Source organism: Crocodylus porosus, unplaced genomic scaffold, assembly GCF_001723895.1.
Source record: "Crocodylus porosus isolate Cpor-Errol unplaced genomic scaffold, CroPor_comp1, whole genome shotgun sequence".
Classification (NCBI taxonomy): Eukaryota; Metazoa; Chordata; order Crocodylia; family Crocodylidae; genus Crocodylus; species Crocodylus porosus.
In genome coordinates this window covers 12,657,035-12,683,454 of record NW_017728923.1, presented here as the reverse complement: position 1 = coordinate 12,683,454, position 26,420 = coordinate 12,657,035, and the positions used below count along the sequence as shown (strand labels likewise).

Below are 26,420 nucleotides of genomic sequence, written 5' to 3'. Positions count from 1 at the left end.
GGGCTCAGATCCCATATGCTGTCCCCATACACACGTAACCAAAAGTGACATGCTCTTAAACAGTTATCCAGGTTATAGCCATACATAACTTAATTTCAAGAGATGCTATCTTGAAGTTTTTCAACCACTTCTGCAACATTTTAAATGATTTAATTGTTATGTCTACTCACACCCTCAGGAAATATTAACAGAGATTCCATTAATTTATTATTTATAAGTTGCACACATCCTGTAAGCTCCATTGTTTTACCATTGTCTGCCCGTGGATTAGCACAGAGCTGTCCAACTTCTGGGGAGCCAGGGGCTACGGGCAGCACAGACGTGGATACCTCACCCCTCCCCAAGCACTCTTTGCCATTCAAGCAGCATAGTCCCCCTCCCCAAGCATGCAGCCTCCCCCCACCCGACCCCACGCACCACACAGGCAGCCCGATTCCCTGCTGCCATATGTGCAGCCCCTTTACCCTGTCCCAGTTGCACACATTCCACGGGCAGCCCACCTGTCCACCCCCGGCATAGTCAACGATGCCCAAGGGTGCGGTTTTCTTGTTAGTTTACTCCTGTTGTGGGGGAGACAGGAGGGAGGAAAGCAGGCCAGGACTTAGATAACTGACCTTATCTTCATGTTACACAGGGGCTGTGAGTTATTGCCCCAAAAATGAACGAACTTCCATACCAACCGCCTGAAGCTTCCCCTATACAGCACAGCATATTCATTTTCCTGGTGTAGGAAGCAGCAAAAAAGCAAGTGGGCGGGGGAGGGGGGTGGCAAGAATTCCAAGAATTAAAGAGAAAACAGAGAGATGAGTTCAAAGTTGCACGAACCAATTGAGGGCTCATATGCTCCAAGCACTTTCCAATGCCCATTACTGACATAAAGATTGCCGCATTTATATAATGTGGACAATCAATGAGTCACAAGTACCATGTTTCCTCTACTGTAGCACAGACCTAGTGTATTTTAAATGGTCACAAAATCAGATTGGCTTCAGCCAGAGGTCAACTGCTCACTAAAGTATGGGATTTAAAAGGAAGTCAAGTCTTGCAGTATGACATTTGCTTTTTTGAGTAAATGTGAAGGGGTGTGTATGTATGTGGGGAGGGGAGATAGAGATGGCTTTAACATTTATTAGCCAAAAGAGTAAGCCATTCAGTTCATGGAATAATGCATAAACCAAAGGTTATTTTATACTGCTCTTCCTATTATACAAAATACCACATCAATCTGCAGCTTGAGAAAAGCTCAGAGGGCTAAGAATGAAATGCTTGTTTTTAAGAGATTGCCGACTTAGTATCTAAACACAGGGCACTCTATCTTACACGCTAGTGGCTAAGTGAGAATTTTTATTGTATCCTAGGAGTAGACAGTTACTTGACACTTTACATCGCTCTTATATGAAATAACTGGTCAACCATGTGCCCCAGAAATGTAATATGCTCTCCAGTAGGAAACCCCCAAAAGTCCTTAGATATGCAGGACTTCTATGGACTCCGATGAAACAAGCTATGCAGCATCACACCTGAAGCACATACAGAAGCAGCAAGGACTCATTTTTCATTTCAACGCTGTTTAGTATCAGAAAATTGCCCCATCTCAGCAGAGGTCAAGAGTTTGGGGAGGAAGCAAAGGAAGAGAATTGGTTTCATTTAGTACAATGGCACTAAATGCAGGATAAACAACAAATTCCTCCATAATCTGCAGTGATTAAAACAACTATCTGCAATACTCCTGGATTATGAAGACATTATGTAAAGGTGCCAAATTACAACAGCAAGTCTTCAAAATCTGGAGGATCCAACATTATGAGAAAAAAAATGACATTAGTAATACCTTGGTGATATTCTGCATAAGGATGAAGTCAATACGTACCAAATACAAGCAGCCTGGAGTTTTGTTGCAGAGAATAAGTCAGCTGTCTACTGAGCAACATTGAAGCCATTTTTCCTTTTCTTTATTCAAAAGGACTCAAACTTGATAGAGCTCCTTTTTCTGGCTGATGTTCTGAAAAAAAAAACATACAAAAAATGTATCTACATCCTGTGGACAGTGCCATCACAATCACCACCACACTCCTTTCAAGCCTTCCCCTTTCATTTGCTGCTGGAGGCCAAGAAGAAACCAAGGATTGAAACAGGAGGTCTCACTAGGTCTTGTCAAAGCAAATTACTGTATCTGTACCTCTTATTTCTAACAAGGCCTAAGAGTCCTGTGGATACCACTTCCTAAATCTTCCATCCTAAATCAGCCACAGGTTCATAGGCAACCATGTGAAAGCAACATGAAATGAGATGAAGGGTACACAAGTTCACTGGGACACAGAGGAAGGTTTTTCCTTACCACCACAAAATTTATCATTACCTAGCTTTTTTCTAGCAGCCTTTCATCCATACATATCAAGACACTTCAAAGGAAGCAAGTGGCAGTATCCCCATTTTTTAGATGGGAAAACTGCAGCACAATGAGGGTAACTTAGGTGTCCAAGATACTCAACAAATCAAAAGCAAAACCAGCAAAAACCCCCAGGTCTCCAGAGTCTTAGTCCAGTACTCTAACCACTGGACTACGCTGCCTGCTGGTAGTAGTTCCAGTTCATGTTGGCCACTTCCAAATTGTGCCACTTGTGCTTCTAGGAATTACAAATACCCAGAAGCTTCAAGATCTCACTTAAGAAACTCTGTTGCACAGAAGATCAGCTGTCATTTTACTTTCTCTCTCTTTCTGCTTTGATGTACATAGGGTGGGATAGCATTAATAAGGAATATAAAAACTGCTATGTCAACAGTTCCCAAGGAAATCTTCTATTTAGATTCATTATAATTTATGGGAAGCGCTCCTGATTCTCCCTCCCCAGCCTCCATTTGGCTTCATATAGTAAATAGTATGCAGAGACTTTCTGCAAACAGAAGGGGCTTCAAGCCTAGAAAATGGCAGACGTATTAGGAAGTAACAGGAAACAAATCTTAAAAGACTTAGCTGCTCCTCCAGATAACTCCAAGATCAGTCAACAATGGGTCACAATTATGTCAAAGCCAAGGCTTTTGTGCTTGAGTAACAAAGAAGAGAAACTAGAATCTAAATGGACCTGGGGGATGAAGACTTGGACCATATAACAGCCTTAATCTGAATCACCTGGCAAAATTGGGGGAAAGGTCTGGCCGGGAGTCTAGAACAGAGACAACAAGTCTGTTAATTCAGCATTTGAGTAAGAGTTGCAGTTAAATTTTATTCCTAAACCTACAAGATTGTAAGCTACACTCAGGGCAGAAAAGGCCCCTGTTCCTTTATGTACCTGCATGACCCATGGTTGGTTTCTGTGCTGACATCTACTTCCTCTTATATTTCCTTCCTAACTGCTTGCAATTATTGCAATACAGATTAAGTGTGCAAGCCAAAGCTAACATTGTTCCTGTCCTGTACAGTTCTTCTGGGCTAAATACAGACAGTCAAAAAGCCCTAGGTTGAATTGATTCAATCTTCACAGGTTAATGTAAGCTGCATAGATTGAACCAATAAGCTAGTGATTAAACATTCACTTTTGACTCTGGAAATGCAGCCACATGTCTGCAGTGATGCAGGCCAGAAGCCAGGGGGTGCTAGAGAACATCTTTGCTTGGCTGGAGCAGACAGCTTGAGCCAGGGCTAGACCACTCACCCGTAGGGCAGGGTTCAGGGAGGTGCAAAGCATCCTGGGATGCTGAGGGACAGTGAGTTAACTTGAATCTGGAGGGGACCTGGGACAGAAGTTCAACAAACCAATTTAACTAAATCAGTTAAGTCTGATACGACATCCATCCAGATTTATCTTACACCGATTTTGGCCATTTTGAAAGCAGTTTATGTGCACTGACCTTCTTTTGTGTTATAAATTTAAACCAGATTCTGATCACTTACACCAGCTGGTGTGTAATTTCTGTCTCTAGCCCTGAAGAACTTCCCTAAATCTCAAGGAATGAAATTGGTTGTCTAAACTTCATTTATTCTACATTACTATGGCATTCTGCATTGTCGCTTACATCATTTCTGTACCAGTAATCAAAATTTTGAACAAATGTTTATGATTGAGAAGCTGCTCATCTATTGTTGCTAGGTTGAAAATGCATCTTAACAAACGTGAAAAGGCCAGAAGTTTGATTTCCATTTTACCTTTCGCTATGATGACATTTACTTCCCTTTACACTTCAGTGAATTTTTTGCCAGTTCCAAGAAGGCCATGCTAATCTGAGCCTAATAATTCAAAAACAGGATTACATTGGTGGAAAGAAAAGCCCCTTAGTCTTTTAAAACATCAGCTTACCACTTTGTTTCACTTAGATTCCACGTAGTTCAATTTAAAATCAAAAGTGTTTTGAAGACTTCCAAGGCAAGCACACATTTGCACAATATTTACTGCATATTTTGAAAAAGTGAGTCTCTTTATATACTTTGAATAAGGAGCTTAATAAGGGTGGACTTCCTGTATGTAGAAATCAGAGTTGCTCCACTGAAAACACAAGATTCATTTAATTTGATCCCTTTACTCCTGTTAGTGTTTCCAATCACAGTTCGTCTTCACTTCCTTCAAAGAGGCTAGACCCTAACAAAGACTTTTAAGTGCAGGTTTAACGCCACATGATGACTAGACACATTAATTTCAGTGAGACTACACACAGACTATCTAGTTAAACACAAGCTATTGGGGCCATTATACGCTGGTTTCATTGCATGGGCTCCAGGGCTGTGTCATTCTAGTGAGAAGCTGTTTACAAGGCCAAAGAACCATGGCCCCTCCTATTTCAACACTGATTAACAAGCCTGTTGAGAACTATATTACTTCTTTAATGACATAATATAAGCACACCTTGTCTATGTTTTCTTTGCAAGATGGTGCCTTGGAAGCATCTCTGGAAAATTAATAAAATGGTATTTTTATCTCACCACCATTCTGCAATGATGGCATATAATGTGGCAATTTACTTTTACCCATAGCAGACTCCTCGAACTAAAATTTACTGTGCCATCTTGCCTGGCTCCATTCAGGGCAGTTCCTTTTGGCATCTTTTGCAGTAGCTCATCTAGTCCATTTTCCATCTCACTGATGAGATGTCTCTGCATGTCCAAACCAGAGAGACCCCTATTTTAGCTTTATTTTTGCTGCCATAGCACATTACAGCATCTGTTTTCTGTCCACTGTCACCATTACATGTTTTTCAGTATTATTTTCCAAACATCTCCCTGCCCCTAGAATCTCCTTTTGCTTTACATTATTTTTGGATTAGCTTTTATATTCGCTGATGAATCTCAATCTGTAATTTCCTACCTAGACTTTCAGTTGAGTTATAATGTTCATGAAAGGTCTGAAATTACCTTTTGAAATGATTTTTACTTTTAAGAAGAGTTCCCTGAAAATAACGGAAAATTAAAATTCCAAGATATTTAAACATTCAATAATTTAGCTTTTCTTTTGCTATTTTCCAGCCTGAGACCATAAAAAACTGGGTAACATCACATTGCAGTGTAAGAAAACCAGGTTCCTTTTCACTTCCATGAGCCATAGATCCTTTGCAAAAACCTATACTTTTAACTGATCATGACATTTGTTTAAACACCCGCTATTTTGTCACTTTTACTAGCAATCAAATCCTGTCTGCGCTTAGCATTTGTCTTCTTTCTCACACAGATAGCTCTAACTGTGCAATCAAAGACAGAAGGGGTACCATAAACAGGACTCAGGCCTTTCTACCATGTCCTTCAAGATAGGGTAATGCAGACAGTTAATGGGAGAAAAAAACCCAGATTTTAAAACTAGTGACTGTCTAGCAACCAGCCAATATGGACTACTATACCTGACTCAACCACAAGTGACCTATCACAGTGGATGGCAATCTTTTTAGGCTGTGAATGACCTAGTACAGATCAGAGGTGGACCCTGACACCACCAGTGCTTCTCCCTGCAGCAGCATGTGCGGGGGGTGACTGCTTCTGAAGCCCCTTGCTGCTGAATGCTGCCAAAGTCTACATTCACAAATCAGATCAAATGGCTCCATGGGCCAGATCTGGCCCACAAACCGTTAGTAGCCAATCACTGACCTATCACAAAAAGATTTGGCTTGCATACACACAATTAATCTGAGAAAATTCTCCCAGTTTTGCTCTCCCGATAGAGAAATTTACCCAGCATCACATGTATGCAGACATTAAAATGCTAAAGCCCTAAAGAGTAGAGAACTTGCACTGCTGATACTATGTACCTCTGTGCACATCTCAGCATGCTTTGCAAACTCTCTTTGTCTGTCTGATAACAGTGCATATAAAAGCCGTGACTGGCTGACCCAGACTGCCCATGGTCAGCTTGTGCTTCCCTGCAGCACAATGTAGGAATTGTGAAGGGGGCATATTACGCTCCCTGCTGAAACAGCAGAGTCCAGTGAGTGACACTCTCTCTCTGGTGGGGTATAGGGTGCTGGAGGACTATGTTCCTTTCTGAGAGAAGCCACAGCACATATATATACTTGCTCTGCCAGAAGAAACTCTCCTGCGAGTGATTTAACAGGTTATTTTTCTTTTAGAGGGACCACTTTTATTCTGAGAGAAAAAGACTGAACATCTGTACATTTGTGTTTTCTCCTTGGAGAGCACTGACATTCCCAGGAGAACTAGGGGTGCACTGATAAAGATTTTTTTGGCCAATACCAATGGCAAATTATTAACCAGCCATGTTGGCCAATACCAATTTGATAGCTGAAGTCCAAAACTTCAACCCTGCTAGCTGATTTTCCTGCCTTGCAAGGGACAGCAAACATGATGGTTTCACCCCGGCTACACTCTATATTCAAGTCGCTCACCAGATCATCTTCTCTGGCCAAGACCAAGTCTAGGAAAGCATTACCAATTGATCTGACTTAGCCAAGTGTTCCTCCCAAGAGATGTCTGGGTAACTGAAGTCACCCATGATGACCATGTCCTGTGCGTGTGCCGCTTCTGCCATTTCTTGAGAACTCCAGATCTAGCTCCTCCCCCTGGTTTGGTGGTCTGTAGTACATACCTGCCTACAGTTAGACCTCTCTCACTGTGTCTCCCCTCGTCATAGTTTGACCCAGAGGGTTTTGAGCCGCTCTTCTTTGGAACCGATGTTGGCCTCCAAGGAGGTGTACTGCTCCTTCACACTTCCACCTTTTTTCCCTACTCGGTTGTGCGGGGTGTTCTTCCCTACTATGGCTACGTTCTAATCATGTGAGCAGTCCCACCAGGTCTCCGTAATCCCTACTAGATCATAATGCTCACTGGAGAGTAGGAGGGCTAGCTCTTCCCACTTGTTCACCATACTCCTGGCATTAGTGTGCAGGCACCTGAGTCCTCCAGTTGAAATCCTCAATTTCCTGTCATGGTGAGGGAGAACCAGTCCCTAAACTCCTGCAAGAGTGGCTCTCCTGGTGTCCTCAACTTCAGAACTTTCTTGTGTGGCAGTCCCCGGGCATGCTTCAGTCAGTGTTTCCTGTCCCCCTGCAATCTTAGTAACATTCAAACTTACTGTTCATTTACCTCCTTTACAAATGTGAGAGGACTCAAGAGCAGGAACAGGACCTTTTAAATGTTCCTAAATACTGATAACAAGACAGTCCAAAGACCAAAATCCTGCCATTTCCTAGGCTGCCCAGGTACAGATTGCACATAATCCAGGTACAGAGCAGACAGCCACAGCACTTCACTATGTTGCTCCATTAACAAGCCTAAAATGATAAATGTAAACATCACCTTCCCCAGGCAGCTGTTCCATTTTACACAGCCATATAGTAGTGTCTCTTGCAGATGTGTTTTTTTGGGCAGCTGGTATGACAGACAGCTGTTCAAAAACTGAGAGGAGAATGAATGGTGGGCTGGATTGGTGGGGAGTCTGCACCTTGGCAGCATCATCAGCAGGCAGGAGGCAGGAAGCCTCCAGGATCTCAAGTTCTTGGCATATCACCCTTTCTGGCACTGCTGCTTGGGTACAAAAATTACTAGTTGTACCTCTGACCTGAACAAATACATTGAAGAGGAGATCACAAATTTTTGTGATAAGTTTTGAATAAGACCTGAATTGGCTCAGATCAAAGATTCACTGAAAATTAGGTCTGAAAGGGATCTCAGGAGGTCATCTAGTCTAAGCCCTTGCTCAAAGCAGGACCATTCCCAACTAGATCATCCCAGCCAAAGCTCTGCCTAGCCAGGTCTTAAAAACCTCCAAGGACGGAGATTCCACCACCTCTCTGGGTCACCTGTTCCAGTGTTTTACTACCCTCCTAGTAAGAAAATTCTTCCTAATATCTAACCTAAAACTTCCCTTGCTGCAACTTGAGACCATTGCTGTCATCCACCACCACTGACAACAGTCTAGCTCCATCCTCTTTTGAACCCCCTTCAGGTAATTGAAGGCTACTATTAAATCCCACCTCAGTCTTCTCTTCTCTAAATTAAATAAGCCCAGGTCCCTCAGCCTTTCCTCATAAGTCACATGCTCTTCCCCCACCATTTTTGAAGCCCTCCATTGGACTCTCTCTAATTTGTCCACATCCTGTTGCAGGGAGGGGGGGGACGGAGAGGGCGGAGGGCACACAACTGGACACAGTACTCCAGATGTGGCCTCACCAGTGCTGAACAGAGGGGAATAATCACTCCCTTGATCTACCGGCAACAAGCCTACCAAAGCAGCCCAGTATGCCATTAGCCTGTTTGGCAAAAAGGACACACTGTTGGCTCATATTCATCTTATTGTCCACTGTAATCCCCAGGTCCTTTTCTGCAGAGCTGCTGCCCAGCCTGTACCGCCCATGCCTGTGCATGGGATTGTTCTGTCCTAAGTGCAGGACTGCACTTGTCTTTGCTGAACCTCATGAGATTTATTCTGGCTCAGTTCTCCAATTTGTCTAGGTCACTCTGAATCCTAGCCCTACCCTCCAGCATATCTACTACTCCCCACAGTAGATTGGTGTAATCTGCAAACTTGCTGAGATGATGATCACAAACCCGTTGATTAGCTTTCTGCAGAAACAGACCCAACAATGAACAGCACACAAAGACACATACACCACTGAAAAAAAAATCACTACCTCAGAGACAGGGAAGGGAAATGTAATAGAACAATTCTTCCACCCCTCAGGAGGCAGCAGTCCAACGGGAAAGAGATACACGAGTCACTTTTAGCGTGCCTTTTCCAAACAGATTGCTCACGTATACACAAACAATTGTTCTGTGAATGCAATTAGACTGACTGTTAAAAATGGAAATTGCCCTTCCATTTTGTTGGCACCTCTCTCCTTTCAAGAGCTAGAAATTGCAGGTAATTGCAAAGCCAGCGTTTCTGAATGGAGCCAAGTGCGATATATTTTCTATGGAAAGCCTTCACAATCATCTGTCTTCTGTTGTCTCTTCATCTCTTGACTGCTGCTTGATCTCCTTTTCTTAATTTCTACTCCCCAACCCGTCACAGTGTTCAAGCCTTTCCCGGAGAACATCAGAGGTCTAGGGTGGACTAAAACCAGGCCTTTCTCCTGGATGTAGAGTTCACTAACAACTGCATCATGTGACTGAGGTGACAAGTCAGTATTTCATTGGGAATATCAAATAACAGAAAAACAGCTCATGAAGAGCCCAAAGGCTAAAATATACCTACAGATTTCAGTCAGGGGAAAAAAGGTTTGTTCACCCAGCACTTATCCACTAATGTCTTTTACAGGGTTTATCTGAGCAAGAGTGAGCAAAAGCCTGACGGGTTCCTGCCAGTTACATCAAAGAGTGAAATCTTCAACAGCACCTGCCATTCAAGGACCTGAAAATAGCCTGCAGTCATTCATCTTTGCCTACTTAGTGAAGCAATTAATATACCTTTCATAAGCATCTATACTAAAAGCATCTGAGTCACTCCCGAATTTGAGATATTTCTTAGGAATTCAGACACACAACTGCAAGCGCTTGAAAAGATGAATGCAAAAACATGGCACCACGCTGGCTAAGATTAGTCAGTTGGTTTAACTCCAGTGTAGTCAGCCTCAAAGAGGAGTTAAGAATTCAGTCAGTATGTGCCATGATCATACAAGAGATGGCACTGGTAGGTATTTCTCTTCCAAGAGTTCCTCTGAAGTCAGGCTGCGATTTGTACCTATGTCTGTATGTGCACTATTGGTAAAATCTGGTTCCCACTCTGCAGAGATTGTGACCATGCCCAATTGCATAAAGAAAATTTAAAAACAGTAATGCAAAAAACTATCTTCCAAAGGTCTCCATGTTTCTTCAATTAGGGGTCACTCCTCTGCATTGGCCAGGCAACAGAAAATCTAATTAAAATATTACTCTCCTCCAAGTCCCTTTCTGAAGCACAAACTGTGCACAAATAAAGAGATTTGAGGGGTTTTTTTAAACATCACTTCATAAAGGTTCAAAAAACAAAACTCAGTAAACAGAACACTAATTTCAGAGGTGAAAGCCTCTGAAACACTGAACAATCAGAGCAAAGGGAGCAAAAGTGGAATACTTACAGGTGGCAGAAAACCCATTGCTCCCCCCCCCCCAACAAAATTTTGAAGATGTTTTTCCTATTCTAGGATAGTTTTCCTATTCTGGGGCTAAACTGAGATTTTTCAAGGATTTTCCTGGAAAAATAAGAGAGAGATGGAGCACCATACAGCCCAGTGGCTAAGTCACATGCCAATTCCCTGTTCTGTCTCATTCAACCCACAAATTTGCACCTCAAACTCCTGTGTCCCAAGTGAGAGCCCTGATCCCAGGCTACTAGTTAGTCTGGGGTGACTTCATTTCTGGTTTTGTCCAGAAAATCCATTCTAAAGCTGAGAAGACTTTTCCAATTCAAGTTTCACCAAAAGTAGCACTTCGTTATGAAAAAATATGGTTTTTAACAAATAAGCATTTCTGATCAGAACCCAGCTCTTCCTTTCCTTCCAACACACAAATATACTTTGCTTGAAAATTAGCAGCTCCAGTGACGACCAACAGCTAAGATAAGGCTTGCTCAAACCAACAGTGTGTCAATACATAGGTATAAGGAAAATTAAATGAAACTGGAGCTAGGAAATCTCATACTAAGGTTCAAGTGAGCTGAATTCAAGTAAATGTTGATGGACTCCCAAGACAAACCAGAGAATGAAAACAAACTGCCTACCTAATCTGCTGAGACAGAGGGTGAGGCATAGCCATTTTTTTTGCATGGGAGGTACTGAAAAGGAGAAAAATGCCCAAAGGTGGTGGGGGAAACTGGCAGGAGAAAGAATTTAAGTTGTACAAGAGCTGCATTTGACCACCTTAAAGTGTTCTGCACCAACCAACTGGCTTTACAGCCAGTTGTGCTGCTTTTGTGTTTCAGTGCAGGTATGTCTACAATAAAGACCCTCTGGAATGGATCGAGAACACATTACAGTGTCAATCTAGTTACCAGGTCCTACAGCAACTCATCCATGCTCCGTGGTTCTGCTCAGCATGCTTGAGATTGTGGGAGTGACAATTCACAGCCATCAGCATCTCAGAAAGAACTCTTTCACATTTAGAAAGATGAGCAAGCACTCATTGACAGATTAAAGTTTCATAGACACCAGGGAGAAAGCCAGTGGAAGGGTGACGATTACCACTGTGTGGTGACTTCTACCTGGGAGAGCACAGCTCTAAGAAGCACTGCCACCCAGCAATGTTCACTACATAATGATTAACAGCAATCAGCAAATAGGAGCATGAACCCACAGCAAAAAACATATTCTGCAGGAAAACAATTTTGCACAGTGTTATTTGCTTTTGACTATTAGCTCTCCTAATAGGTAAAAAGGCTTTCTGTAGAACTGCACGTAATTGGAAACACCAAAATTGTACCTGAGTTGTCAAGGATATAGGTTACCATAGTTACAAATAAAAGCCTCAGTTTGTTCTTCAGTGGCTTGCTCATTTTATTGACACTATTGGGATCAAATGCTCCCTCCCACCACCACCCCTCAAGATGTTTTCTGTTTAGAAAATAAATGAGGTTGTTTTACCTTTACAGTCTCAACAGAACAGCCATAGGAGCTACCTTCTGTTATTAGACAGCCATTTCACATTTAAAAAGAGAGAGCGCGCGATCAGTTTCAGAAATAGCAGCAGCAAAAGCAAAAACATGATCTACATATTGCACAATGCAGAAGTTCTTATGACTTACACTTACATGACACTTTTGTGTGTCCAAAGCACAGCACATTAATCCTCACAGTACCCCTATCAGAGAGATGGGTAGGCATTATCTTCATTTTATGGACTGCAAAATCAACAAGTGACTAGACCAAAGCCAAGACAGCAGCAAGGATGGAAACAAATTTGAGAACTACCTTACACTATGGACATTCATTCCTTGAGATTTCCTGTAGACTTTCCATCCTTTTTAAATGAAGCTTCCAGCTAGAATTTGATGATTTGAAGCTTACCTTTGCTGTCTCCTCAAGATATTAACTCCCCATGGTAATGAGCAGAAACTGGCTCTGCGTAGTTTGACTAACATTTGGGTGGAGACAGCAGCATATCCAACATGTACAGAACTTTGGAATGGGCCTATCTGGGATGAGATCATGCCTTGTCATTCCAACAGAAAGACAGTGAACAGCCAGGACATAAATGTGTTAGATCTGAACCAAAAAAAAAAGCCAGGAAGAAAGTAAAACCCCTCAATGTTATGATGAAGGAGTCAAAGGAATACTGGGAAAAAAATACTGGGATTCAAGATGAAAAATTAATGGAGACTGCTGAGTTATTTTGTTACTGGGAAGAAAAGTCCAAAGGAAGCATAGAAACTAAGTAGGGTAAGAAATTCAAAGTCATCATCAAGGCCAAGGGAAAAGGTCGGAAGGCAGAAACCTGAAGGCTTTTTGGGTTTTTTAATCCTGTCTGGGTCACGTTTTGCGTCATAGTAGCTACTGCAGGAACTAACTCAGTAGGCTTGTTACAAGTGTTACCCAACCTCCACCATGCTCCTTCAGAAACCATCCAAGACAACTACCTATTAGATCATGGAAAGTCTTACACACAGTTTTCAGTCCAACTTTTCATTTCTTAAGTTCAGCCTATTGCCAATTTGTATTATCCCAAATGTTGCCTTGGTCTTTTTGAAGCTCATGTTCTGTTCCCATTGTGCCCCTTCTTTATTTAGCCACCATGTTGCAGTAAGTGGTAAACCATGAAACTGATATAATCTTACTGAAATAAATATATGAGAGACAAGACTCCCTACAGAACAGCAAAACACTAAACCTAAAAGGCACTGTTCTAAATAGCTTGACCCTTGAGCTAATGAACTGTTACTTAAAGAAACCTCACTGGGAACTTAGGCAAGCCTTATATACATTAAAGCCTCATTTATCTACTTAACTGTAGAAATTACTTTCAAATATGGAAAGTAGAACAGGTGATATCCTTCAGTTCAAGAGTGAAGTCAACAGGACTTTTGCCATTGAGATGGACAGAGATCCAGATTTCATCCAAAGCTTTGTCTAGACCAGGATTTAAAAGTATGCTGTTAGACTGTGTTAGCTACCTCTGTCTAACCATTTATAAACTGTACACAAGACAGGGCATGGTCTTTAGCACTAGCCAGACAGCAAGCTTTCCAGTGCCAAAGCCATAGTCTTGTTTTGATCTATGTAGGGTGCATTGAGGACTAGGTATAAGGTCTATAAAATTAGGGCAAAGAAAGCACTAGGATGCAATCCTGAATGCTCACAAACCAACAGAGAAGGTACCTAATGAAAATAAACGTGTGTTAATATTTACATCAAAACAGCAAATCAACTGCTTTAATTCAATGCTCTATACCCAGGGGCAATCAACAAGAGCTTGTTCTGACCAAAGAGCAATGAACGGAGCCATTCCAAAGTGGAAAGGAAAGTGAACATTTGTTTCCTTGGCAAAATTACTTTTTACCAAAGACACACAAAACTTATGATAGCAGGTACGTTGGCCTGAGAACCAGGAAGAATCACGATGCAAGCAATATTTTTATCCAGCTCAAAAATGCTAAACAAATGAAGCTGCAAAACTGAAGGAATTTCAAACCGTATTGGTATGAGTTTCAAAGCAGTCTAGAAAAACAACATTTTAAATGTAAAGTTGTTAAAGATTTTAAATTTCTCGGAATCAAAGACATGGATACCAAGAGACACCCTTTAGAAAGCACTAATTAATGAACAATTACATTTAGATTTTAACACAGTAACACCAGGGTTTAAGCACCTTAGCACTGGCTGGAGCCCAGATTATTGTGAAAACTAGGCTTTCAATAGAACAAGAGAGACGGCTATATGACCCTTGAAAACCCTGGAACTCATGGAAGGTAAAGCCTCTTAAGTGTGAAATTTCTATGCAGCAAGTTTAATATTAACAAAGTACTGTCACAAGATGACTATCACTTCAAGGAGTATACAACTAAAATTAAGTCCTTTCTCTCGTCTTCTCCTTATGCTTTCATATTAACCACAAGAGGTTTTTTGCCTAGTCATTTTTTTATGTTTGTATGTGTGTGTAAATTTAAATTGATTTAACAGTGAAGTAACACACAAAACAAGCAAAAATCTTTGATAGGCTCATTGTCAATTCCTGTGCCCTTACAGTGCAGTTACTGACCTAAAATGTTAGTTTTTATTTAGATTTAACTTTCCCTTTCTGAAATGTAATGATTAATATCCATATATAAATTAATTTTCATGCTGCTGAAAAATAATGCGTACAGCCCTGGAAACCAAAGTCCTTTCTTCATCCATAGAAAAGACATAGGCAGGACAGTAGCAGAGAAGGATTCTTACCTTGACCTCTGGGGACTGCCTTCAGGGTGTTACAGGCTAGTTTGGTCTCTGTATCCCTTTAATCATTGCCTTGCTTTCTAAGATTGCTATATAGTTATCACTAAGGGCCAAGGTCATCCTTTTATGTTGTTTCTACGGTGCCCAGCCCCATCTGTCTCTAATCCAACCCTCTCCTATTGGTTATTGTAATAAAAACTGTAAGACAAAAACAAATCAAATGCACGGTTGGAAAGGCACTCCAAAAGCACATCACCCCCTCTCCCCCACCCCCCCGCAACCAATTCTGAGACAGGATAAGTATATCTAGATTACCTCAACACAAGTTTATCAAACTCTCCCTAAACAGCTCACAAGAAGAGGATTCCACTAGAACCCAAAGTTACCCATCCCCATGCTTAATTATCCTTATAATGTCTGTCCTGACAATTCACTTAAATCTTTGCTACAGCTTAAATCAATTCCTCATGTCCTCCTGCTGAGGGACTTGGAAAAGAATTGATTCCTTCTTGCAGCAACTTTTAACATTCTGGAAAATTATAGCCCCCTCACTATTCTCTTTTCTACAGGGGTCCTTCAACCATTCTCCACTGCTCAGGTTTCCCAAACCTTTTATTCTCCTGCATATGTGATGGCACTTCTGATTTGTGAATTCTAAATTAGTCCTCTAAAAACCTTACAGTGCATCCCATAATGGTGTCATCTATTTTTTTTCAGTGCAGTCTCCATTCTCTCATCTAAGTCATTAAAGTGCAGAACAGAATCTAGCCCATTTGGGACCCTGCTCAAATGTGCTCCTGCTCTGATAGCAAACTAGCAGCAATTACCCCAAGCAAGATTTTTCAAACAGTTGCAATTTCCTTGAGGTTCTATTTGCATAATTTTCTTATGATCCTATCATGCAGGACAGGATTAGAAACCTTACAGAAGTCAAGATGCAATTGCATTTTCTTCTTTCCCCCTTATCTACTGGACCAGGGACCTTGTCAAAAAAAGAAGTGGGATAGGTTGACAGAATCTGTCCTTGACAAGTTCACACTGACTGTTTTGTCTCTATCACCCTAGTATCCTCCAGGAGTTTTGTTCTAGTAACTTTCTGGGAATCCAAGCTAGGCTGACTGGTTTACAGTTCCTCATTTTGCAGGCAGATCCTATGTTTGCCCTTCTCCTGTCCCCCATAGCACAGATTTTAGAGACATTTCTAGTCAGAAGTAGATTTAAACTAAACAGAATTTGATCTCACAAATACTTCAGGGTTTGTTTTTTTTCAGCTGAGTCTTCCTTAGAACCTTTCCCCCCACAGGGTTTGAGACTTTTATATTCCTCCTTAAATGATGGTGCTTAAGCCCTACTTAAACTGTTGGTGGCCAGGTGACATAAATTAGCACTGATCTAACTGCATCTCCCTGCTGCACCTAGAGTCTGATTTGTTTCCGCACCCAAGAAGTCTCCCTTACCCAAAGGAAAGTGGTAGTGGCAGGGGTTTAGAAACAAAGAGAAAGAACTAAGAACTCAGTATATACAAGCCTCAGCAGCCATAGGGGGGGAACAACTTTCAGTTTTTGAAATGTCAGACTAAAGATTAGCTACCTGTCTAATTAACATACTGCTTAAGCCACTTGTAATAGGAACCTCTATTTCTTTTCTCTTTCGAACAAGGTGTGTTCTTTCCCAGGAAAATGCATGAAAACTCAAGAGTTTGTGACCAAAACTGCACTGGAATGGAACAATCACTCAAAGAAAAGCAGCAGCAAGAGGGTTTATAAACTGTCAGGAGTTTAGCAAATTCTGGTTATAACTGTGATAGTGCCTACTGTTTGGCATACAGCCAAGTAAATAAGGTGGTAAAGCATACCAAATTAAGCAGCTCCCTGTTATTCACAACATTTGAAAGGTTCTTTCAAGCAACTTCTGTGAAAAAAAGAATTGTATAGCATGATAAGTTAATATATTTTCTTGGCCACTGAGTTCGCCTTACAAATTTGTCTCATATATACATATATACACACATATATATACACACACACACACACACGCATATATATACACACATACATATACATGCACATATATATATCTTCCGAGTCAGATAGTGCAACTGATTTTTATTAAGTTAAAGAAAAGAATTCCAAGCACCAAACTCTCACTTCGAAGCCTCTGGTGTTTCACATACAGGAGACAAGTTCAATTGAGAAGGCTTAAATAAAGTAGCAAACAAATGAAAAATGACCTACTTTTAGGTTAGCTGCCTCATAAACCTTTCCAGCCTCTCAGATTGTATAATTATTCCACAATTCCAGACCCCTGAACATCAAACAAAAGTTTATCTGGTCCCACTGCATTTTCTTCGTTCCAAATTAGACTACACCCAGCACCCTATTCAGCTTCTTACAAGAATAAGACACTAGCTAAATATTGCCAAATGAAAAACAGCTTCTAAAACCATCGTTCATTCTTCTGCTCCTCAAACCCTAAAAAGCCTCCACAGAAATAGCCAGACCCAAACAGCAGCACGAGGGGAGAATTTCAAATTTGAGAGCTCTAGTTTCCTCAAGGTGACCCTGACTTCATTTGAGGAAAGAGGGAGGCAAACATTTAAAAAAATCGTCAAATGCACATCCCTAAAGAGCTGCACACTGAAAATCACATAATATACAAACACATACTTTCACTTACTCTTTTCCTCCCTTAACTTATTTTCTTCTTTGAAATTAGAGCCGTTGATTTGTCATTATGTGACAAGCATTTAAACACATTCCTTAAAGTTTCATCACAATATATATTGAAATCTTTTAAAAGCCATGCACACAAGAGTGTAAGACACTTACATTGCTTGGATGAAAATACTAAACTCAGCTCGCCAATTTAAAATCTCTCTCTTTTAGTTCCTTTAAAGCAGGCTGCTGTTGACTGCATTGTAGAGAAATACCACTGATGTCACCTCCCTTCAGCAAGTGCTTGTGATTGTCAGCTGTAAAAACAAAGATCAACTGGGGAAAAGCCTAGCAGTAATCCTGCAGTTCAACCAACGGCGAAAAAGAGCCACCTATTTTAAAGAATCCAGTTCCACAAACCGCCAGTGTTCATCTAAACCCTGAGGAGGGACTTAAAATAGCCGATTCAGTTATAGCCAAGACCATCTGACCGCACAGATGAGTATTTGTTGTGTCACTGAACATAAAAATACAATACATGATTAGCTCACACTCATTTAGTTCATCTGGATGCATTCTCTATAGGTTTCCAGAAACAAGCTGCTGATGGACCCAGAATTGGCATGCACTGGAGGATTTCAAATGGCCCCCTAGTTTTCAAATACCGCATCCTTCTTATAACTGTGGAACTGAAAAGACAGCATTTGTCCTGAAAGTCCTGCTCTGCAGCAATTCATCTTTGCTCTGGTTTGTCATGCCATGGCTGTAATAACTGGGGAGAAAACTGCTACAAAATATTTAAGGTTCTGCTGTTTCCTTGATATCACACACAGCACATGAGGGAGCGGGAGGGAGTGAACACCTCCATGTAATAATCAGCAATCAAGATGCACTGTAATGTCACCTCCCTGTGCATTCATCGCCTGAACTGCAGTTTAAAAAAGAAATACATAAGCACACACTACAGAACCACTGCAGTTAGTGTAAATGGGAGCAGAAAAAAAGGGAAGGGAGTTTGTTGTCCTGGGAGCTGGACTGAGAACCGCAGACTGGACGGGTTGCCATGGTGCCTCCAAGGGGGTCGGGGAGGAGACAAAAGGAAAGATGAACCAATGTGCAGTAAAAGGCTGAGCCAATTCAGTTTTAAATCACTGTGACAGCACTTCAGCTGAGCTATTGCATGGTTGCCTTGGTAACCAATGGGAGAAAAAATCACAGAGGAAATCTGTAATTATTACAAGGGAGATAGCGACTTACCCAGTTCAGTAACCAGCACATCATAGCGATTCAAGCTGCCATGAACCCTTAACCAAAAGAGGAGGTACTCTGATCCACTGTGGAATAATGTGGGGATGAGGTGAATGCAAAGCCATACAGCTGCTGTGTGAAGATCCTGGCTTGTCTGCTTTATACTGTCAGGACAAAGCTTTCCTAACCTACAGTGCTGAACAGCTTCAGGGGGCCAATCCCAGTTGCTTTGCTTAACAAACACATGTTAATACACATGCTATAAAGAACGAAAAACAAGAAACTGGATACGAGAAATAAGAGGAGTTCTGGGACTGTGCCACTTCCGTTTGAATACGTGCATGTGGGTGGCATAAGGAGGGATTGAGACCCAAAAAACAGCAGCCCCTAGAAGAGGTTATAAAGATGGAAGATGTCTCATGCTCTGAGCACAGGAAGCAGCACAACATGGAGCTCTTAACGTCTAATTCAGTCTCACATGGTAACCATGGGCAATTCACCTAATCCTTCTGCCACCTCAAATGCCCTTAACAATGGGGCAATCCACTAGTATTATCTAATTCAATTTTAATAGTGTTGTGTGTTCAGATACAAGAGAGATACCCAATATGAGCTCTGTTTGGATTCCCACAGAGCAGTTTTAACAAATTGGCCTTTTCACCCCGGAGAAACCCCAACATCTCTGGTTTCTCCTCTGCAAGATGAAGTTACTTTTCTACCTGGGAGAAAACTTTTAACATCTTTGAATTCTCGTTTGCCTGACAAAGGGTGTCTGAGTCCAAAAGCTTGCAAAGAAAAACATTTTTTGCAACTTATTTGGTCTAATAAGATATATCACCTCTGCCCCAAGAGTTTTGTCTGCTTATACTCACATACAGGCACATCTGACACAGAATTATGCAACAGTATTAAATATGTTGTATGAAAACACAGCAAACTTCCTCATTGAGCTCTCCTGTGGTAAATGGACAACTGACAACACTCAGACTCATAGACTGCAAGGGAAAAACTCCTTGTGCACAGTCAGTGGCAGCTGCTGCACCACTACTCCCCTTCTCCTTACCTGGGCTGCTATTTGAGCTCCACACGGCTGTGAGCTCAGCAGGAGCAAGGAGGAAACACAAAGGGGTTTGGTACAATTCATGTTTTTGTAAGAGCATGTTGAGTGCAAAAAAAACAACAGGCTCTACACACGCTGTGGAGTAGGGGCGTGTGATCTTCTATAGGCAGGAACTGCTCAACTGCAAGACAATCGAGTAGTTGGAAAACTTTCAACAAAACAGAAAGCAGCAAATGGGTAGAGCCTGGCTTTATCCAATAATACTGTGGGTTAATCTCATGCTGGCCATTTTATTATCTCCATTATTTCTTAATTTAAAATCTAGAGGCTTTCCACATCAGCCAAGGCCATCTCTGGGGTCTGAGATCCATTTCCCTGAGTTTGCCATCTAGCAATCCCACAAACATACCTGGCTTGGGCTCCACTGATAGAAACCTGGGAACTTGTAAAGCACTTCTATGGTTTTCAAATGAAAGGGTCCAGTTTTCTCTGAGAAAACTGGAAATTCATGGTGACTGTTGTGGTGGCCAGAACTTTTTGTGCAGACTTGTCCTTTAAGCCCAACTCTCTGCTTGTAACATAACAATCATAGTTTTGCTTTGGAAATCTTGCTTCCTTAACACTTCCCTCTGGGCTGGAATGGATTAAGTCCCAACAATTGATCAGCTACCTTCCCATCAAAAGATAGGCTGGAGTGAGAGGACACGGAAATGATAAGTCTTGTGTCTCACAATTTACATCCATTCTCTGTGCTCAGCTCTGTATTCCTGGTCCTGCAGGGACAGAAAACTTCCCTGTTGCAATACTGTCACTAGCTGCATCAAGGCTATAAATCCATTGCCAAATCTGCGAAGCCTTTGCTGGCATTTAACACAACCTCTCCTCAATTTTTTTGTAGAACCAAATTGTTCTGAGAGCATTTGTATTGGCACACGGATGCTTTTCTACAAAGACAGTCTTGTGCTCTTAAGAAATTAAAGTCAAGAAAAGTGGCTATTGCCGGTATCCCCCGTATTTTCAATGAAGATTCCCACAGAAATTTGTGATTTGTCAGAATGGTAAAATGTTTCCTATATAAGTATTCTTGGATTTTGTTGTTGTTCTACAAAATAATAGTTAGACTTTCACATTTTTCAACTGTAAGTAACCCTGTTCATTTTTAGATGCTGACCTAGACACGCATTGAATTGTTTTTCTTTAATGTTCTTTCTATTAAATGACAAACCATCACCTGACAGAATTATTTCCTACTCAAATGAACAAGTCTTGTGAACTTACTAAGAAGACACTGCAATATTGTTGAAGGTTTGGAAGATGAAAGTGACCCATTCCAATTGGTACCTGCATTTTTTTTTAAAGAAAGTTTATCTTCTTTTTATCTTCTCCCCACATAAACCTGTTGAACATTTGGTTGATTTAAAAAATAGGATTGGGGATTACAACTAGTAGGATACATAACAGGTAAATAAGGCAAGGTAAGACATTCATTTTAAAACATGAACACACCCCCACAATGATATTGCCAAACTGCTCCATTTGCTCAAATCCTGTAATATAGCATTGAGGATCTTCTAAAAGTTTTGGTGGACAATAACATGAATTTTCTTGAATATTTTAATATCCAAATAGGTTATGTGATCTAATTGCCATTAAACTGCCATGGTAGTCTAATTGCCAATTGCTAAACACGGTAGTAGTTTTGGTAGCTTACTTTGGTTTTTACTATCATTATATACTGTACTTTCAATACATTCAGGGGGACATACAAGGGTTTCTTAATACTTCCTACATAAGCAACTGAGCATATTGCTGAAAATCAACAGAAAACCTACCAATCAGAAAACAAACTGCACAGATAAAGACTTATGACTTTTGTTCCCAACCTATCTTCTGCAGAAGCCACAAGACACAGTGTAAGACCTGAGCCTACACAGGAAGTGTGCTTGACTTATACATGAAATTAAAAGCAATATAGTCAACTTGTTTAATTCATCCAGGGATAGTTCACTGTTATTCCAATTCCTCACCAGCACCCTAATACCTGATAATGAGCCAGTACTGCACAATTTACCAAAATTTACATTCTACATTCCTGTTGGAGTGGTGAATTAGCCAGAACTTACTGTACATTTTCCATGTATTACATTACCATAAAACTGATGGAAAATGCTACTGTAGTCAAAATGAAATATTATTCTTGGTAGAAGAGAAATATTAACAATAACATTTCTCTTAACAGAAGTCAAGTGTGTGATGTAATATGATTTGGGTCAAATCTTGAAGTGAGTCCTATATTGGTTTTTAATATAATACTTAATGCTAATTGCATAGTTGACTGGTTATTTGATTATGCAAGCTCATCCAGACATTGTACGTCATTACTATAAACAGTCAAGTCATGGGAACAAAAAAACACTTGTAGATCAAAAATACAGACAACTGTAATACTGCATTTCAAGTAACCCAACTACTTAACTACCTTAGAAACTACCTTAACTGTTAAGAGAAAAAACGATACTCCTGTCAAGGCAAAGGACTGGGTTTGTAACAGTGTCAGCTTGCAGAGAAATTAAACCCGAGAATGGCTTTAACAGTAGGTGTAAATATCTACTACCTACAGATCACTGGCATCACTGAATATATGCATCACCCCAGCAGTTCACCACTCTGTTTTTATGTCTGCATAGCCAGAATTACACTTCCTAAAGTAGGATCTGAAGAGATAGAGTTATGAAGGAGAAACAGGTATGGCTTCAATAGCGGACATTTCCTCTGGCAGAGTGTTGAATGACTTAATTTAATCAGCAATTGTGGGGGGCTTGCAGCTGAGGAACTGCAGAAGAGACATGGGAAGAGAAAGAAGGGAATAGGGGAGACCACAAGAGGCAAGAGGGGAAGGGGCAGGGAGGACAGAGATAGGGGAACAGGCACAGGCATGGAGAAGCAGGTGGCACAGGGGCACACAGCAGGAGGGTGTATGGTGGGGGGGGCAGCAGGGACAGCTGGAAGACAGGGCAGGAACAGGCATGAGGGGACAACCAGAGAAGGAAAGGGGCAAGGGTTTGGCCCCTTGCCCCCATCACTGTTTTTTCCATCACAGCAGTAGTGGGAACAAATTTAAATGACAAATTTAAGGGGGTCACCTTAAACTTCACAGTTGTCTTGGAGGCGGTTAAATACAATATATTCTATATAAGGAAAATCAGAGCAGGGTGACTTACTGCACATTTTCTGCTTTTATGAACTGGCTCTTTCATTTACCCCATATAATTCCAAGTGATACAATTTATGTTTTTTAGGGAAGGCATATGCTCTCACATGAAATAAGCTAGAAAGACTGACATAATTAGAAGGGAAAGGATGAGGATCTAGGAAGATTGGCAACACAATAGTAAAAGGCTGAGGTAATTTACAAAAGACTGAAGCTTTTTACACAAGGTATTACAACGTCTTGCTACGATACAAATTTCTATGATTTTTCAGATCATAGGATTGCTAGAATTGACCTGGAATCTCTAGCAAGGTAAATTATAGTTTATTCTATTAGCATTCTGAGGTTATTGGTTCACATATAAAAAAAGCATCAACATCTTGCTTAGGAAAAATAAAATGTTCCATACAATGCACACAACCCTAACACTTGAGCAAAACTCAGTACCCAAAAATAGCAATTCCTAGGGGTATGGACAAAACGTCAAAAACATAAACATCATTTATGCCTGCAAGAAGTGGAAATGGAGCACATTACCATCAAGACGTAGAGGGTAAAACATTGCCAACTACATTCTGTCCTTAAATACTACTAAGTTGCTAAAGCACTAAAAAAAAGCTCTAGGAACTCCAAACTTTTGGGGGAGAAAAGGTAACCCACACTGCACATGCCTGAAGTTCTTGAAAAAGAATGAGTGTCTCTTTTTACTGAAGTAAAACATTTTACTCTTTTTACAGTACCTATATGTACTGAGAAGTATAATCAGAGTGATTTGATTACAATTAATCACAGCCTGCACCACCACAGGTAGTCATCATCCCAAGAGGCTGGAGAGGTATCAACAAGGATGCTTCCAGAAAATCCTCCACATCAAATGGGAAGCTCTTAGCAAAAGTGCCAGCATCCTTGCTGATGTCAGTGGTACCAGCATCGAGTTGGTTATCCTCAAGCACCAACCTCACTGGACTGGACACTGGGTGTGGGTACCTGACTCTCAACTCTCAAAACAAGTATTCACCTCCCAGCTTAGTAGCAGCCTGAAATCTCACAGTGGCCAGAGGAAATGCAACAAGGACACACTGAAGGAATACTTCAAGAAATGGATGCCAACATTGAGTTGGGAGGAGCTGCTTGCCAACCGAGTCCAATGGCACTGCAACCTCAGCTAAGTGGCAGCCCGTTTTAAGGTAAAGTATCTTGCCCTTGAAGCAGAGAAGAGAGAGAGAGGAATCCCAACCTGCAGCTTACTCTCCCTTGTAGAAAGACCTGCAACTTCTGCAGAAGGATCTGTAGTTCAAGGATTGGACTATTAAGTACCATCCATGACCCACAGTAGAGATCTTCCTCGAATCAAAGGATTGCCAATGACAATGCGTAAAGAGGCTCATCATATATAGTAACAACAAACAGACAGACATTTCTAGTTATACAGGAAAACAGACTTTAAGATTCCTTAGGAAAAAAGTTTCCAGACTTTATGGCCATACTTTTTTAATCACCTATTTGATTATTTGAAGTAACTCACTGACACATGGGGAAGGAAGCTCACCTTTGCATGACTTCTACAATTTGGCTTTACCATCCTTAGTAAGAGACTTTTCTAGCCTATCTTGGGATGACCTCTTACTGCCTTTGTGGCAGACGATGTTAGAGGCTGTCCTATCCAAAACTGTTTTCCATCATATGAGCAACACTAACAAAGCCAACTGGTTTGCATGCATAATGGCAAAATGCAACTCCCACTTATTCTGAAGCACAACATAAGAGTATGTTATCTTTTGCATCACCCCGCAACCAAAACACTCCAGTACACCTTCCTGCTGCTTCCAGTCCATCCCAGGGTCAGGCCTTCCACCCACTCTGACCCCCCTGCCACCCAGCAGTGCTGGCAACAGCTCCTGGCCTGCAGTCCTCAGCCCATAACCTGCATAGCCCTCAATATGGTCTCCAGGTGCATTATTTCTCAGAACCCCAAGGTCCAAACTCCACCAATCCTAGGCACAGCCTCACAGCCTACCTCTAACCCTAGCAGACAGTGATCAGTAAAACAGTAACACTTTTGCCTCATATGGTAGCTAATGTCCTTCAGCATGTAAGGGAGTGCATCTGATCACTACACGGGCAGTCCCCAACTGATGTAACAGCAGACTTAGACAGATTTACATAGGGTCACTTGAGTGTCAGCAGCTATGTGACGTAACTCACTCTGAGAGGTTCAAAATAGGGGTGTGCAAAACGGTCCATATTCAATATGGATTCAGGCCAAATTGGGGACAGTGATTCAATTAGTTGATTCAGATCACTGTCCCTAATTTGATTTGGCCGAATCTGAAGATTCAATGCCGATTTGGAGACTCAGAGATTCAGCCATAGACACAGCATTAAATTTTTCGACATACCTCAATGTACCAGGTGCAGCTCGTGCACACTGAGATGATGGGGCAGATGGAGTGTCCCACAGGAACACGGGGGACCTCTTGCGTGCTCGCTGGTGAACCCAGAAGCGGACCAGAAGTATACTTCTGGTCCGCTTCTGGGTCTACCATTAAGTGGGCAGGGGGGACCCCTGCAGCCACCTGGCTCACCGATGGGCCACAGGGGGATCCTGGGTGCCCCCCTAGACCCAGGAGGCACCAGTTGCCAAGCCAGGGGGGATGCAGGGGCCCCCCTGTATGCTCCCCGGTGGACCTGGAAGTGGACTGGACGTGCTTCTGGTCCACTTCTGGGTCTGCTGCCGAGTGCGCTGGGGAGCCCCCCACGCTTCTGTAGGACACTCCATCCACCCCAGCATCACAGCACTCACAAGCCACCTGCTACCTAGAGGTATGCAGAAAAAACATTTAAAACTGTGTCTACGCCCGAATCGCCGAATCTCTCCTATTTGATTCAGAGAGTTTAAAGGGTCTTTTGATTCGGATTTGGATTTGGAGATTCAGCCATCAAATCGGGCCGAATCTCCACCGAATTGAATCAGGGGCTGAAGTTTGCACAGCCCTAGTTCTAAATATAAAGGAATTGAAATACAAAGGAAAGAGGGAAGGGGGACTGCTAAGAGAGGTGAAGATGGGTTTATTACATAAATGGTGATTAACAAGGCTATGAACCAACCAAGGAACATAAGGGTCCTAAATGCTAGGCAAGGTAATGGGACAAGAGTCCATAATCTCTGTTGAGACCTTACTTAACACAGTTAAGACTGTGGATGATTTCTTGTTCCACCAACCAAAACGTTATTTTTTAAAGTTCTGTCATTTAAGAACAGCTACTCTGGCATCAGTGATGGGATGTCCAGAGAGGTTTAAGTGTTCTGCCATGGGATTTAGTGATTTTTTAGAATTAATGTCAGATCAATGACCATTCAGTCATAGTTTCATAGTAGGTAGGGTCAGAAGGGACCTGAGCAGATCATCGAGTCCGACCCCCTGCCATGGCAGGAAAGAGTACTGGGGTCAAACAACCCCAGCAAGGT

General features: G+C 41.6%; 1 protein-coding gene across 2 annotated transcripts in view; it reads right to left on the bottom strand.

The window, feature by feature from the left end:
* Positions 1 to 26,420, bottom strand: part of ABAT (4-aminobutyrate aminotransferase) — a 130,084-nt gene that overhangs the window by 82,007 nt on the left and 21,657 nt on the right. Inside the window, exons 1-2 of one of the 2 annotated variants that reach the window (XM_019540085.1) lie at positions 17,607 to 17,752; positions 1,871 to 2,002 (exon numbers count right to left, since the gene is read on the bottom strand). In XM_019540085.1, coding sequence (XP_019395630.1) covers positions 1,871 to 1,940 — 70 coding nt within the window. In that variant the 5' untranslated portion in view covers positions 1,941 to 2,002; positions 17,607 to 17,752. Of the gene's footprint in view, positions 1 to 1,870; positions 2,003 to 17,606; positions 17,753 to 26,420 lie in introns of those variants that run through there. The other variant, XM_019540086.1, reaches the window with a different exon arrangement.